Source organism: Drosophila ficusphila, unplaced genomic scaffold (genome assembly GCF_018152265.1).
Source record: "Drosophila ficusphila isolate 14025-0441.05 unplaced genomic scaffold, ASM1815226v1 contig_106, whole genome shotgun sequence".
Classification (NCBI taxonomy): domain Eukaryota; kingdom Metazoa; phylum Arthropoda; class Insecta; order Diptera; family Drosophilidae; genus Drosophila; species Drosophila ficusphila.
Window position 1 is genome coordinate 4,788,997 of NW_025063993.1, and position 16,573 is coordinate 4,805,569.

At 41.3% G+C, this 16,573-nt stretch overlaps 3 protein-coding genes across 3 annotated transcripts; 2 read left to right on the forward strand and 1 right to left on the reverse strand.

Annotated features, from left to right (window-relative positions):
• The first annotated feature begins 2,267 nt into the window (after window positions 1–2,267).
• On the forward strand, window positions 2,268–5,162 carry LOC108099921 (tetratricopeptide repeat protein 27). The gene is made up of 4 exons (XM_017203590.1): window positions 2,268–2,588; window positions 2,647–3,017; window positions 3,072–3,574; window positions 3,633–5,162. The coding sequence occupies exons 1-4, from the start codon at window positions 2,525–2,527 to the stop codon at window positions 5,089–5,091; spliced, it is 2,397 nt and encodes a 798-aa protein (XP_017059079.1). The 5' UTR covers window positions 2,268–2,524; the 3' UTR covers window positions 5,092–5,162.
• On the reverse strand, window positions 5,139–6,678 carry LOC108099922 (dynein axonemal assembly factor 10). Its single transcript, XM_017203591.1, has 2 exons — window positions 6,300–6,678; window positions 5,139–6,243 (listed from the first exon to the last, which is right to left on the reverse strand). The coding sequence occupies exons 1-2, from the start codon at window positions 6,572–6,574 to the stop codon at window positions 5,391–5,393; spliced, it is 1,128 nt and encodes a 375-aa protein (XP_017059080.1). The 5' UTR covers window positions 6,575–6,678; the 3' UTR covers window positions 5,139–5,390.
• Window positions 6,679–7,171: 493 nt separating this feature from the next.
• On the forward strand, window positions 7,172–16,357 carry LOC108099929 (solute carrier family 26 member 6). The gene is made up of 6 exons (XM_017203599.2): window positions 7,172–7,818; window positions 13,116–13,501; window positions 13,587–14,232; window positions 14,290–15,033; window positions 15,096–15,244; window positions 15,352–16,357. Exons 2-6 carry the CDS (start codon window positions 13,476–13,478, stop codon window positions 15,953–15,955), a joined length of 2,169 nt encoding a protein of 722 aa, XP_017059088.1. The 5' UTR covers window positions 7,172–7,818; window positions 13,116–13,475; the 3' UTR covers window positions 15,956–16,357.
• The last annotated feature ends 216 nt before the right edge of the window (window positions 16,358–16,573 follow it).

The following is a 16,573-nucleotide window of genomic DNA, read 5'->3' on the forward strand; positions in this document are numbered from 1 at the left end:
GATATTGTCAACGATTTTCTGAAGGTGGCCCAACCCTGACTACATGGCCCAAGGCTGACTACATTTTTTTTTTTTTTCAAACGCCTATAACTTTTTTTGTTTCTGTTTTTTTATTCTCTATTTTTGGTGAACTCTTCCTCTCGCTTGTACCTTTCCAAAAATGTATAAACTTATTCTAAACTGTCATTCGTTCAGATCTTATGGACATAGGTCAAAATATGGCCCAACCCTGACAACATTCCCCTACTTGTAACTGCATTATTCATGGCTGACGTGCAACTTGGCAAATCGGCATGGAGAAAAAAAATAAAATAAAGCAATCGACTGTTTTGGGTCATGATGACGTCCACTTCGGAACCGCGTGCCGATTATAATCCCTCTATTTGATTTAAATCCACCTGAGTGCAAGTGCATGCTACACCGGTCTTCACGATAAAATATCAAATTGTATTAAAAAACACCATTTTCTGATTTCTACTTAAGGCTTTACTTCCAAAAACCGTAATTTAGGCCCAAAAATGCACGGCCTTTAAAATTTTGAAAACGATCTCAAAAGTAAGAGATCCGCTTAAGGCCTAAGAGACCTAAAGAGATCTCACGAAATTGGAATCTAAGAGCAATATGTGTTAAGAGCACATCATATAAAAGCTTTTTTCTCTGTTTGTTTTTGAGGTGAGTTTGAAAACTTGAATTAATTTAAGAGTATTGTTGGATAAAACCGTTACAAAAAGCTGATATAGTAAAGATGTGAGCCTTGGTTTAAAAAAAGGACCTTTGATTTTAGTTCGCAAAGCGCGAATTTATTTAACCAGTGTTTTCAACACCAGATAGAACCTTCATACATACGAACTTTCTTTGGTAAATGTTTGCATCTGCATAACAAAAAAGGTTAAGTGTTTAATAATAATACTTGATAATATTATTTTTATATAAAATTAACAATAAAAAATAAGGTAGTCAATACTTAATGGTGTTTTACATAGAAAAATATGATACTATTATTATTATAAACAGGCATATAAGAAATATTCTTTTAAGAATAGGACTATAAGACAAAAGAATGTTCAAATATTGGCAACAGTAAATACCATTCTTATCGCATCACAATTTTTTTTGGGCCTAGCAACCTTGAACTCAATTAGATTTGGTTCGACGATAAGTATCCTATGATAACCCCCCACAAATTGCAATTAAATGGCACTGATACCCTTTATCGCATCTTGTACTATCAGGTTTCGCCGGAATATACAAAGTATCTGCCAGATACGATTTCTTTTGTTGCCTCGCCACCAACTGTACTGCGTTTTGGGGCGCTTTTTTCGAAGTCCCACCCCCTCGGCAACCCATCGCATTCCCCGATAGCAGCGGCAACCGACGACCTTGACCGTGAAATTTAAATTTAGAAGTTACGGCGGCGGCTAAGACGTAAAAAATAAAATACCACTGAGCTTTTAGAAGCTATCTTCGTCTGTGTATTAGTCATTGTTTGTTCTGGTAATTGAAAAAAAAGCTGCGCTCTATCACAGGTAATTTCTTTCGGTCCGCCGACCCTCCGATAATAACAATAATACGGATTCAGAGAAAAATTTGGTCATTTCACGAGTCTGCCGCATGTGACTTATGTAAATATTCATCTTCGGCGGGCACCTATTTTTAAAACGATTTAATTGAAACATGAACTTGCGTGCTGGCGCCGTCGGGACTTGGTCAATGATGTAAATCCGTCTAATTATGTGAAATTGAGTGCAACGCTTGTCGTTTCTGGGCGAATTAAGCTAAAGTAAGGCTAAAAATAGTGCCTTTCTTTTTAACTTGTTACTAATACAAAGGGTTTGAAAGTGGCGCCAAGGCAAAGTGTTAGATAACGAATTGATGTGGCTCATTTGGTATTTTTAATACTAAACTTAAAGCAGCTACGATTCCGTATAATATTTAGTTCAAACCGCAAGCGAGATAAAACATAAATATTGTATATTTATTTTATCGTATTGTACCACAATTTATACTAAAAGGAATATTGTAATAATTATTCAAGTCACTCATCCTTAAATACTTTAAATTTTTGTTATCGGTCATTCATAAACATTTTTAACTGCAGATTTTTTTAAATATTACTATTTTTGGCTTGCTTAAAAAGTCAACACTTCGTTATGCTTTTTGGACTAAATAACAATTGTTTAGTTTTACTTTATTTTTACTTTTAAATTTAAATTGACCGCCTTGCCTATCGAAATTTTGTGTCAGCTGATCTCCCGCAGAAAGTTCAAGAACTATCATCCCTAATAAACAACCTGTGCGATATAAACCAAAATATTCTAGAAAACCGCTGAAATTGTTTGTTTAACAGACAAATTGAGCATTAACTACGCCAACGTGGACATATAAACGCAAAATAATATACTTTATTTTATAAAGATTGAAATCTTTCTTTGAACGAGCCAGTTTTTTAACGCACGTGGTGCACGTGGAGAAGAGATTGTTTATTCCAAACACCTAAACAATTTCACCAGAAGATTTTGTGATAATGGTGGCTGATATTTTCAGTGAATATTATATATGCAACTTTAACGATGCAGTGTCGTTAGAAGGTGAGTGTAGTCAAACATAATTGTTTGTTGATGAGAATATAGCTCATTTTCTTTTTAGATCTGCCGGCCGATGAGGCACTGCGTCAATTATGGACCCGTACACAGCTGTGGACCTTGAATGATATAGGGGAAATTTTTAAGCGCTGGCGGGAAAAGGCAAGCCCCAATTCAAAGGAGGATCCCTCTTCGCAACTCAGAGATTTTCTGCTGCTGATTTTCGCTTTTGTTCAAAACAATTTTACTGGACCCTTTGATAAAATTGAAGAGTTTAAAGAAATTTATAACCAACTAAATCTGGAGAGCTTGGATGCCCAGGAGAAACTTAAGGCCAGTGGCGAGGAACTAAATCCGAATGTTAAAACTGGAGAACTTCTGTTTGTGGCCAGGGAAATACTTCACGGATTGATAGAGGCTTATCCAGATTCCAAGGTAGGATAAATGAACTGTTTTAAGTTTATTTTTATTATCAAATCTTATGTTTAGGTACTGATTTGGTGGAACCTGCGTTTGATCTGCCTGCATCAGCACATCCTGGATGATCTAGCGGCCGCACTCTATGAGCAATTCAAGAAAGCAGCAGGGTTTCTTAAAGGTCAAATCAACAATTTTGAGAGTAGGGAACTGCAGTCCCTGCTGCTGCTGGAGTTAGCGAATGGCTATCTGCAGTTTCACCGGTCAGAAATAGCCTCGCAACTGCTAGACGATCTGTGCAACCATCTCCAGGTGGAGCTTAAAGTGGAGGGTTTGCTTGGAGTGCGTACGAAGTTTCAGCAGAAGGCTCTTCCGCAGCTCTGCCTTAAAGTGGAGCAGCTAAAGGAACAGGAGAGCCTGCTCCCAGCTGTCCGTACGAATGAGACGACAAAGTTGCCCAAATTGCTTCTTCTGGAGGATGACACTCGGTTGGAGCGGATTCGCTTTGTGGAGCTTAAAGACAATGAAGTAATGACGCTTCCCAGTGTTCTGCAAGCTCTCGTGCTGGCCAAGGTGTGAGTATGAGCCATGATCAATGAATTATACTTATATACCTCTCATAACCACTCTTAGAAAACAATTGAAACGCTCACAGCCGAAGGATCGCCTGGCGGATGAGCAACTGGAGCCCTATACACAAACCCTGCTTTACCAAGAGCATGGACCTTTCCAAGTGCGGCAGGCCTCCCTTCTTCTGAACTGTCTACAGGAATCAAATCAGCGGAGAACAGTTGAACGCAGCTGGAAACAATGCGAGGAGTGCGTCAAGCAGCTGGATAGTTCCGAAGAGGAGCTGTCGCTTCGATCTCGACTCTCCTACGGCTTTGCCGCTCACCTGAGTCCCAAGTGGCAGGTGCAGCTACAACTTGTGGACCTCCTTCGTTCTTTGGGCATGACGAAGACCGCTCTGGACATCTGCCTTCGCATTCACGCCTGGCAGCAGGTCATCGAGTGCTACACGAGTCTGGAACTCCGTCACAAGGCGGCGGAGATCATTCGACAAGAGCTGGAGAAGAAGCCAACCACTTTGCTGTACTGCCTTCTGGGCGATGCCATCGATGAGCCCAAGTTTTATGAGGAGGCTTGGTTGCATTCCAAAAAGACAAGCGGAAAAGCTCAGGCCTATTGGGGAAACTACTTTTACAGGAGTGCAGACTATACTCAGGCGATGGATCACTTCGAGATTTCGCTGGAGATAAACAACCTGCAGGAGGCAATTCTTTTGCGCTGTGGCTACTGCGCAATTCAACTGGAACGCTGGGAGGCGGCTGTAAAGTACTACCTGGCCTACACTCACCTGGAACCCAATGGCTTTGAGTCTTGGAACAATCTGGCCAAGGCCCTGATAAAATTGGGCGACAAACAACGGGCCCATCGCGTTTTGGGTGAAGCTCTAAAGTGCAACTACAGCAACTGGAAGGTGTGGGAAAACTACATGCTGGTGTCCGTGGATACGTCCCATTGGGAGGATGCCATGCGGGCGTACCAGCGAATGGCCGAGCTCAAGCAGCACTACCTTGATCAGGAGGTGCTAACGCGGATTGTTTACGGCATTTCAAAGGAAGATCCCGCCGGCTCGGGTTCTCTGATCAAGAGACTCATAAAGCTGCTAGGGCAGCAGAGCATCCAGCACGGAAACGAGCCTCTTGTTTGGGAACTGGCTGCCTTGGTGGCTCCAACGCCTCTCAAAAAGGCTGAAAAGCTAGTTAAATCCTATCGTGCTTACACACCGAAACATTTGGGCTGGGAAACCAAGTCGGAGCACGCCCTTAAAGCTCTGGATCTTTGCTTGGAGGTCTGTGAGCTCTCTGTGGCAGCCATCAAAGAGCACATTCAGGATGAGAGTGAAGTGATGATTACCTCTCAGTTGAATTCCGCCAGATTGGCGGGAACGTCTTGTTTGAATGCTCTGAAAAGAGCCATAAATGTGGATGTGCCAGCAGAACAGACGGAGAAGGTGCAGGAACTAGAGAAGCGTATCGATGATCTAACGAAAATAGTCCAAGAGAGAATGAGTGCTCCACGTTCTTAGCCGTAAACCCTTCTGAAATTTGTTTTTTACTGACAAATAAACAGCGATTTTGTAATATTAATGAAAATGAATTTATTTCTTCTTGATTATTTCTTTTAGTTTAATATTCTAGTTTTGATTTTTTTTTAATTAAGGTCAAGCGGCTGATCTAGTGTTTAACTAGTAGGAGCAATCAGGAAACCTATTTTTTCAAGCTTAAAAAATTGCCTACAAAAATAAACAAGCGGTTACCCATGATTTGATATCACAAGGTTGAGGCATCTATTACGCGTTTCGTGTTCTTTCTTGCTTTTTTGACACTAATAAGTGTTCAATTTGGTGGTAATCAAAACACGTACACTCTGATCAAAGGATCCACAAACGGCCAGACCTAGTTTATCCGGATGCCAGTCGAAGCAGTGAACTGGCTGAGAGCTCATGGTGGCTGCACTGATCATGTTTAGCGATCCGGCCACTCCTATTTTATTGCCGTCTGAATCGTCGATAACCCTTTTGTCGGGATACTCGTACTGCCATAGGCGAATCGAGCCAGTTCCTCCGCCCGTGAGAAATATATCCCTGTTCTGGGGCAGATGACGCGCCACCCAGACGGTGGCTTTGGGTCCACTGATAACGCCATTTGTGCCCACACTTCGACCGGCGTTGCGTTCCTCCACATAACTGAACCCCTTGGTCGGGTGCTGGGTCCTCATGTCGTATACGAGTAGACCGCCCTCCAAAGTGGTCACCGCCAGCTTGTTCATGGGAATATCCCGGCGATCGAACTCCAGACCGCAGATTCCATTTTTCATGGTTGCTTCCCAGCGCACGGAAAGCGTACGTAGATCGAATATCTTTAGATCTCCGTTGTCATAACCGGCGGCAACAATCCGCTCCTCGGCGTTAAAGGTATTTCCGAAGGCCACCGCCCAGCAATCTCGCCGAGCGCTGCTCTGGTTAACGCCATCGCCCATTTGGGGTGGAGGCGACATGTCCACAACAGGAGCCTGTCCCTGCCGGATATCCCAGACCTTGACTGCGCCGTCACGACTGCCAGTTACGATTTCCGGTGCCCCACAATCAATCTGAGTGCCTCCGATCGCATCGATAGTGTTGATGATGCCGCTGTGGCCCTTGACATTATAAACCGGAAGATCTGGCTGCTCCATATCCCTGGAAATATTATTTTTTAGAGGAGTTCACTTCGGTTTTAAGGGGTTTACTCCTACAGAACTTGAAGCCTTCCCTCGAAGTCACCGATAGCCATGTGTCGATTTCTCAGTGAAGCTGCGCCAAAGGTGCCGCACTTGAAGGCCACCTTCTTCTCCACGGACTTCACCTTGACCAGTTTGTCCTGGTTCAGTTCGTAGATGTCCATGATTCCATGCGCGTTGGGCTTGGAGCCCAGCACCACGAACTTGGCGGAAAGCGGAATCCATTTAGTGTCGTACACCGTGTAGTTGACAGCCTCGTGGAGGTGCTCGATTAACTGGGGCTTGTCCATTTCGAGGATGTCTTATTTCTGATACTATTCTGAGCTAATATTTTAAAAAGCGGCCGGTGAAAAGTGAAAGATTTTTCAAAAACAAATTGTTTTGTTGCCATGGCTTTTTCTTCCTCTTCTTCAGTGAGACCGCTTACAGAGCGGTTGAAAAATACCATGCGTTTTGCGACCAAATTCTAAAGCACATTGAAATAAATCAAAAATAAATAAAGTTTATTACAAGTAACACAAAAGGTACAAGCAATTTAAAATCTAAAAATTAAAAAAATATATTTCCATATTAAGGATCTTTTCGGGGGTGGACGCAGGGGGGCGTCCGGGGGGTCGACGTCCGCCCCTAGATCTTTTTCCTAACTAAAAAATTATTACAAATATCCGCCAACAAAATTTAAAATATTATTGAACAAGAAAAACGAACTTCAATTTGTATTGACTTGTAAAGTTTCTGTTTACTAGCGCCTCTGGTGGACGAACTTGACTAACGTTCAAAGACAACAACCGATGGTGGGGTGATTGACTTAGGCAAGTTAAAGCCCCATGCACCGCATAGGGGTTAAACAACACACTCTATTCCGGTTTCTTTCGCACTTATTTTAGTGCTTAACAGTGAGCTGACGGGCCCGCCGCGACTACTTTATACTTATTTCTGCCACTGGGTCAGTCGAACGCTGTTTTGCTTTTGTCGCGGGTTTTCCGATTATTTTGTTTGGCGCGAGCATCTTTTTTTGGCGTTCGACCCCCTCGACAACACTGGCACAAAAACAACTGCAGCAACAACATTCAGTTATAACGAAAAAAAAAAAACAATTTTACGTGTGTCGCAAGCGAGGCTTTTCGGCATTAAAAAATACAAAAGTAATTATCGTGCGGTTGAATAAGAGAAAATAAATATTGATGAAGTAGCGGAGCCCATGCTTACCAATAGTAGTAATTCAAAATTTACTTAGCACCAATTTGCGGGCCTTTTAGCCAGTTTTATATAAGTGATAATTGTGCTGGCAGAACAAAAAGTTACTAAAGAGTGCTTAAAGTTCAATATATTATCGATGCATGCGCCACAAAAGTGTTAATCAAATTTCTACTGGCAACAAGTGATACAATAACAAAGGCAACAGCCATTAAACAACGGGCGCTATCAAAAGTTGAAGGTGCCAACAAATCGACAACGACAATATAGACGACTAAAACAACAGCTGTTTGGCAAGCGAATCGAATGCCAAAAAAATTAATTTAGTTTTCTTAAGGTAAAACCGCAGAGATTCCTTCATTCTCGACATTTTTTCCTATATTGCCCAACATTTCTTCTTCCGTTCGCTTTTCGATTTATCGTCAATTTGGGACAATCAAATTAATTGTATATTTTTTCAGCTTTTTTATTGCCTTCATTGTTTTTATTTGCTTTTCCCCGCCAATCATGCCCACTTTTGTTCTTCTTTAGTGCACTTGCACTTGACTCACAGTCATCGCGTTTATACATAGTATAATTCATGGCGTGCACAAATATACATAGATGTATACATAGAATGCTTATGTAGTTCTTCCGTTTTGGCGACAATTTCCAACCTGTCGCGTCGGTCTTTTATGCCCTATAATTATATGGATTTGTTGATAAGCCATAGCTTTGTTAAGCACAAATAATGAACGCCATCTAATTGACTTTTGCAAAAAAATAAATGTGCAAAAGCTTTAACGCAAAACTATTACAATTTATTCGGAAAATTTTTCTTAATAAATCGGTTAGAATATAGTAACAATAGTAACATTTTTTAGAGTTGCTGGTAAATTTTAGCTGATCATAAAATATTTAATGTACTTAAATGTTTTTTTTAACGAAAATTTTAGGTGTTGTAACAGAAATAAAAGTGTGAAGTGAAACACTTTAGGTATTTATAATTTAAACAGAAATTTAGGGGTAGACGCAAGCTGATTATTTCACACATTATCAGCCATACGTGAGCTATAAAGATTGCCAATACTTGGGGCCTTACAAAGAAAAGTATAACTCTCCAATTTCACATCTGTTTTGGGCCATAATAGGCAAGGTTTTTTTTCGAACTAAAGACTTAAACACATTTTATAGCCGCTTTTGCGATAACTGTAGTAAAGAGCTAAAGAGAGATTGCAAAAATCCAGGAAACAAAACACTAGTTTCATGAATGAGTTGTTAACAACAAAACTAAGCTTGATATGAGAATTGGAAAAAATAATAATTATACACCCTAAAAAAATATTTTTCTATATAATATACATACATATATTTAAAATGAAATATAAACTAATACTATCACATGTTTATACATACTAGTATGGTTATACACATGTACTATGTTCAGTTGATATGAAGGCAATATGGAACTGATATTGTAACCCTATTTTTCTCTATTAATAGTTTTCCGATTTAAAATGAAAACATCGCGCTCTCAAATACTTTTTGATCAATTAAAAGTTGTTTCAATTGATTTTGTTTGTGTTTCCTTCATTGGCTTGTCAAAAGTTCGTGCGTGCGCACAGTAGGAAAAATGGAAAATGTTGCAGCCCCCAGATCCATTCCATTCCCCTTGTCATTCCCTTGCTCTACCGCACACAAATAAATGCCGCACAATCGAAATCTAAACAAAGAGATATAAAAAATCTGCCAACTGCCGCACCAGCACTTCCACAGAAGCTAAACAACAGAAACTCAAAGTCCAACCCAATAACATAAATGCAATTCGTATCTAAACGGAAGTTGAACATACATATTTAAAGGAAAAGCTGATGCGCGTGTTTGCAATTCTGTGCTCAAATCGATGAGGAAACTGGATTCCCACTGATAAGGGCGTGCCCTATATAATCCAACCCCAATAGACAAACAGTTCGCCACAAATTGACTCCATTAAATAGAGGTTACATTTATTGTAAAGATTGTACTTATTGCTTAGGGATTGGCAATGCAAAGTTATAGTTGCAATGAACGCAAAATTGTCTTGTATCTTCTATCTATATCTTAATGAATTGATAAATTCAAATGGATATGGTTCACATGATGTCGAAATTATTATTAGGAGAAGCTATATAATGACGCGTGTCCACACTTTTTATCTATTTATTTTGGGCCTAATGAATTGTGACTCACTTTCCACTTGTAGAAAAGTGACGTACAAACATAATGATATTGTACCGATGAATCAGTTAACGCACTTGGTAAATATTACCCCTATACAATATATTTAATTAGTCTATCATCTTTTAAAAATAGGTACACATTTCCCTTTGTATGAGCAGAGTTTGCTTTTATAAAAAGCGAGAGACTCTGTTTAACTTTCTGATTATTTTTATAAAATATCAAGTTTATAAAAAAGCTCGCGTGCTCCATAAATTTTGACCAGAGCCAGACAAATATTTAGCCCGTTTATGTACTTCAACGTCACTTTTATCACATCAAGCAGACAGCATCAGCTAAATGCGGAAAACAGAGACCAGGGTTCAGATCCGATTTTAGTATTTGTCTCAGTTTTCTTCATTAGCCAGAACAAAGAAGTCGGTGCAAGTGCGTCAAAATACACACATCAAAGCGGATCAATCAACATGATTGAAGTGGGTACCACCAATCTAATGACTTCATTCCCTAACACTCTCATCAAAATTGTCTGCGTTATCTGTGACATTTGGTTTACCACTTACGCAATCAATATTTTGATATCGAAAGTGCTGCATATGGCGACTAGAAAAACTGGAATGCTAAAGCTTACAGCTACTATTTCATGGCCGTTAGTTACTGATAAGAGCAGGGTCAACATATCGGTAAACACCTGCCCGGAGATTCCAGTCACGGTTGCAAAAGGTGAAACCCAATCCACACGGACAAACAGAAGCCGTAAACTCTTTGCACCTGCGGGATTATTTTTTATTTTCTTTGAGTTATTTACTTGACTTCCGTTAACCTTGAAGGTTAACATGTTAAATGCAAAATAACTGAAATCACGAGGTTTATTAATATATTTTTGTAAGGCTAATGTGTAATACTTATGTGTCACTCAAATTTATAAGTACAAAAATCCATTTAGGTTCGTGTCGCAGCCCGAAAAGGATTTTAATAGAGATGATTGACACCTTAAAATCTGTTAGTGCTTCTTTAGAAAGTGCACTAAAAGACCAAACCTTGTATATAACCTCAATAAAAATGTGCTAATAATTTGTCACCAATAAAGACAATAAGAAACATGTTTTAGTGTGCTGAAATTGCGGCATGTCTCTGTGTCGAGGTTAAAGCATTGATTAAGGAGGGCTGATGGAACTGCTCGTGCTGCTGATAAGAAAAGTGGACACTTTCGATAAGAAGTCAGCAGCGATTTTCGCTCAGCCACTTGCGTCTATGTATATAAATATTTCAAATGTGTGTACATACATAACGCTATTAGCCTTCCCTTCGGTTCCCTTTTGTTCTAATCTCGTTTTGGTCATGTGCGATTAGACCCGTTGCATAAGCCACTCTGTTTGGGCCAAATGTGGGATCCCGTTTTTTGCACTCTGTTTCCACAGTAACCGGTTCGTTGGTAGAACTAATGAGGTCCCACAATTGCCGGCAGTACAACAATAAGCAGGGGCATCACAATTAAACCGGATTCGAGTTGTTTGTTCTACATATAATAAGCTCGCTTTTTTGTATAAATGTGGATTAGTCATTACTTTCGAAAATTGAGCGAAAAATGGCAAGAAACCCTCATTACGGTTGAAATGATGGCCACTGAATTCAGCGATACGTATTTGTGGAACGTAAATATTGGGAAACCACGAAGACATCGGTAAATAGTCACGAGTTCCACGAAAAAACAAAATTTAGATTATTATTGTATTCTCACGAACCTTTATTTAGCGGGGCTGACATTGGCATTGATATTGTTCTAAATAAACGATTATATGCTATATAATCCTTTTCTAGAAGAAAGTTAATCCCCGGTTTTCTGCTTATAAATATAAGTCAATTTATTTTAGATTTATTTTTACCCTTTGGGAGATTAGTTTCAATTCACACGCTTTTATTTGAAATGCAAATTTAATTGAGACAGTTGATCTCAGTAGATCAGTGATCTCCTGATTGACTTCAGATACTTTAAATCTACATAACTGGCGATATCTTTGGGTTCTCAGTCACCTTGCGAAACATTGAACTTGACATTGGCAACAAGGTCTCGACGGCTTTTGACTAAACAAAATCTGGGGAAGTACTATACATTCGCGGGTATGATGCAAGTGGCGTTGCCGAACACAGCTTTCAAAATACATTTTTGGAGTTATTTGTTGTTTTGTCTGGCCGCCACATTGTAGATCCGGTTTATGAAGTTGTTTGCTTTGGTTTATGGAGTGCCATTTTATGGTCACTTAGCGGGAATTGTGTCAGTTGGTAACGGGGCTTTGTAGAGGAACTAAAGAGTTAAGTTATACTATATGTTATTGCGGGTGTTGATTTACAGCCTGTACTTCAAAATGATGAATTGATCAAACTGTTCTGTACAAGAATTTAATTTCTTTGCTATTGTAATAATATTTTTACTATTTATCTCAATAACATTTTAAGTATGTATTCCGAAATTTGACTGCTTGGCTTAAGTATAGAGTATAGTTTTTTGTCAAGTTTGCCACTAGGTTGTTTTGTTAACCCCCTTTTTACACTGTTTGCCAACCTATTCTTTTGTTGGTGCTAACTCAGACAGTGGCTATAAAAGTTATCTACCATGAACCGATTATTAAAAGTGATTATGGTTTGAGCCAATGAAGCGAATGACAAAATGCGCAAAATGCCCTCTACTGTGTTCCCATTTATCGCATGTGTACGTTACTTTATTGAGCACTTAGCAAGTTGCTTTCGCTAGACGGTAATTGATGATGAACATCTTTAAAAAATACGTCAACGATAGACACTTGTCAACGTTGCGTATGCGTAATAAATGCTTATCGAGAATACTTCTTCTGGGAAGATAACGCATGTTGATCAAATAATTTAACCAATTAGCAGTCGCTATGATCATGGTTCTCAATAAGTTAAGCTGTTCACGAATTCGCCGATATTATATTTAAAGATCTGTCAGCGATGATGGATTCTTCAGTCGTGTGTGGTGGGTGATAAGCAATAGATGCTTGTTTTTTTGCATCGAGAGATGATAATTGTTTTCGGTTGGTGAATGTTATCTAACTGCTGTTGCGAAATACTCCTGCTCAGGTATTAAAAGCTGAAATTTAGTCAGAAATTTTCCATCACTTACTATCTTTTGATTAATCATTGGTTAAGTTGCTTTAAAAGTGTCATTAGTGATAAGAAAACATACTGGGACAAGTACTTAAAGATCTTAAGAAGATTCAAAAAGTAATTTTACGGTTTTAGATAAGATGACATTAAAATAGACAAGATTTTTCCACAATGAAAATAAATTAACGGAATAAGTAGTGTCTGCAGATTGAGGTAGTTGTAAGGTAGTGAGGTAGTTGGTAAGCTGTACCTAAATTAAAGTATAAATTTAGTTATAAACTTTCGTACTTAAACTTATTTCAATTTTGTTTCCAGAAACCCAAGCACCATCTCAAATCCTTGCCCAAAGGTGCCTGGAAGCGTTTAAAAGACTTGAACGATCGCCAGAAGAGGCGGCGTCACATACCAATTGAAAACGATTTCCAGGATCCACATATCGACAACGAAGCTGGCACTTTGTTAATACCGATTGCACATAAGGAATACCCACCCAACACAGCCACCGGAACAATCCCCAAGAAACCTAAAGACGCTGATCCAGATTCCAGTTGCCCAGTCACGCACTTCAGGCAATTGCAATTTCAACGCGATCTGCGCATTCATCCTTTTACAGACACCAATGTGGAACGCGGCAGGAGCTCAAAAGATATAGAAGTAGTGGAAGATACAGCCAAAATGACTAGTGATAAAGAAAGTTCAGAGTGAGTTATAAAAGGGAATATTCTTAACTGAATACGAACATCTCATTTATGTATTACGGTAATAACATTGTTTATTTTGTTGCAGAACCAAACCTCTTAACAATAACAACACGAACGGAAGTGGTGGGAGTGCACCCAGTAAGCCAAAGATCCAGCCAAAATTCAGCATCCACCGGGATGTGCTGACCCACGAGGTGGTGATTAAGCAAACAGGATATGCGGCTCGGGACAAGAGTATTCCCTCCTCCCTGCGCAACTGCTGGCAGAGCTGGAACTTCTTCGCCCTCTTCACCGGCGTGATTCCCATCCTGCAATGGCTACCCCAGTATTCACCCCGGAGAGATCTCCCCGGGGACATAATCGCCGGTTTTACGGTGGCTATCATGAACATACCGCATGGCATGGCGTACGGAATGTTGGCGGGAGTTTCCGCCGGAAACGGCCTCTACATGGCCGTGTTTCCGGTGCTGGCCTACATGTTCCTGGGCACCTCCAAGCACATTTCCATTGGCACTTTTGCGGTGGCCAGCATGATGACGGCCAAGGTGGTGGATTCGTTCGCTACTGTGGATGACCACCACCTCGTTTCTGCGGTTAATGCCTCGGGTTTGCTGGCCAACTCCTCTGTCACTGCACCCCCTCTTCAACTGCTTAATGCCACACTAACTGCGGATCCCATCACAAAAGTCGAGGTGGTCACCTCTTTGGCCCTCACCGTGGGCATTGTGAATGTAAGTTGTTAGTTAATCTTAAAACTTTTAAGAAGATTAATTTCAACTGTTCTTCAGCTCCTCATGGCTTTTCTGCGACTGGGAACGCTGTCATCGCTGCTCAGTGAGCCGCTGGTAAATGGATTCACGACTGCTGCCGCTTGTCACGTGGTCACTGCGCAGCTGAAGGATGTCCTGGGCATCTCGGTGAACCGCTACAAAGGCGCCTTCAAGATCATTTACACCGTTATCGATGTGATCAAGGGAGTGCCGGAGACGAATCTTGTGAACTTCGGCTTCTGCATGGCGGTGATCGTGTTCATGACGATCTGCAATGAGTGCATAAAGCCGCGACTGAGTAAAAAGTGCCGGTTTCCCCTGCCCGCCGAGCTGATAATGGTTATTGGTGGCACTTTGATCTCCCAGTGGTTCAACCTGTGCGACGACTACAAGGTGAAGCCGGTGGGCACCATACCCAGCGGATTGCCGGAGCCCGTTCTGCCGCGATTGGATCTGGTGCCAAAGGTGGCCGTGGACTCAATAGCCATTGCCATAGTCACCTACTCCATAATCATGTCCATGGGTCTCACGTTCGCCAAGAAGCATGGCTACGAGGTTAGGCCGAATCAGGAACTGTTCGCCATGGGAGTTGGCAACATGGTGGGCGGCTGCTTCTCCTGCATTCCCATGGCGTGCTCCTTGTCGAGATCCGTGATCCAGGATCAGACGGGTGGAGTGTCGCAGATCGCTTCCTTGGTCTCTGCTTCGCTGGTGGTGGTTACCCTTATTTGGATCGGTCCCTTCTTTGGCAGTTTACCCAGGGTAAGTTATATATTTGTCTTGATTATATTTATTTTTACTTACCTTGGTTTGCTACTTTTCAGTGCGTTTTGGCTGGCGTGATCATAGTGGCACTCAAACCAATGTTTATGCAAGCGAAAGAGCTGAAGAAGTTCTCCAAGCAGGGCAAGCTGGAAATGTTCACCTGGATATCCACCTTCCTCTGCGTGGTGATCATCGACATTGACATCGGGTGGGTTTTATTTTAACTTCTTATAACAATAACCGTTTGAAATGGTTTACTTCTGTGCAATTCCAAATCTCCTGTAATATCCATACTAATTTGGGTTCCCTTTGCAGTCTACTGATTGGCATCTGCATCTCCCTCTTGGCCCTCTACATCAAGGGTCTGAAGCCCTACTCCTGTCTTCTGGGCTACATGCCGGAGTCACCGGGAATCTACTTGGATCTCAACCAGCATCGGAATGCCATGCAAGTGCCGGAGACGCGCATCTTCCGCTACAGTGGATCGCTGAACTTCGCCACCAGCCTGTTCTTCCGACGGGCTCTGTACGAGGCCGTGGGTCTGGACAAGATTCCGCTGACGAAGGCCAGCAGCAGCAACAGCAGCAGTCCCAGCAAGGGCAGCAAAGCGAGCTACTCCCCGGTGTCGCAGAACGGAGGAAAGGCGATCAATGGCCGGCTGGAGGAGTCATCGGGTGCGTTCAAGGTGCTGATCCTGGACTTCTCCATGCTGGGACACATAGATGTGGCCGGCTGTCGCACCCTCAGCGATGTGAGCAAGGAGCTGAAGGCACGGGGAGCCCGTCTGCTGCTGGCCAGCCCCGTAGATCGGGTGTACGATACCCTGGTGCACAGTATGGCCCTTAGCGAAGGACCTTTCGAGATCTTCCCCACCCTCCACGATTGCGTGGAGTACGCCAATGCCTGTCGAACGGCGTGAGAGTTGGTTCCTGATCCTGCTCCAGACTCCCCCGACCAGGGGATACGGTGCCAACCATGTTTTGTGATATGTCCAAGTGATAGCTTGTGAATCGTAGCACCAAAACCCCTTCTCTAGTTGCTAAGACCTATTTTAAACTGAATAGAAACAATGTCGCCGTCTACAATCAAGCAGAATAGGCTAAGTTTGTTTAAGTGCCTCCAAAATATTGATTTTTGTACTTAAAGCATACACAGCCCACCAGTCAAGGCAACCGAAGAACTTCAAGCGATCAATGGAGCGCATTGATCTAGTGCAATTTGTACCAAAATGAACAATTTAAACACACACAATTAGTTTGTAGGATTGATATGTACGGATATGTATAAGCTGTACATAAACATTAAACTAAATTCGTTAAAAGTGTTATGGTTTCTAAGTTTATTGGGGCGTAAAGACATTGGAAATCTAAACTAGTGGCAAACTTTTGTAGCACACCTTTGGGCTTGAAACAGTTTCAGTTTTGACTCGGTTTGTAAAAATAAGATGTAAAATTATTTTGACTTTCAAGATTTTTAATATTTATCATTAATCCGCCTAAGCTTGACACGTTCAATTTTCTGGCCCGCAATTATCTTT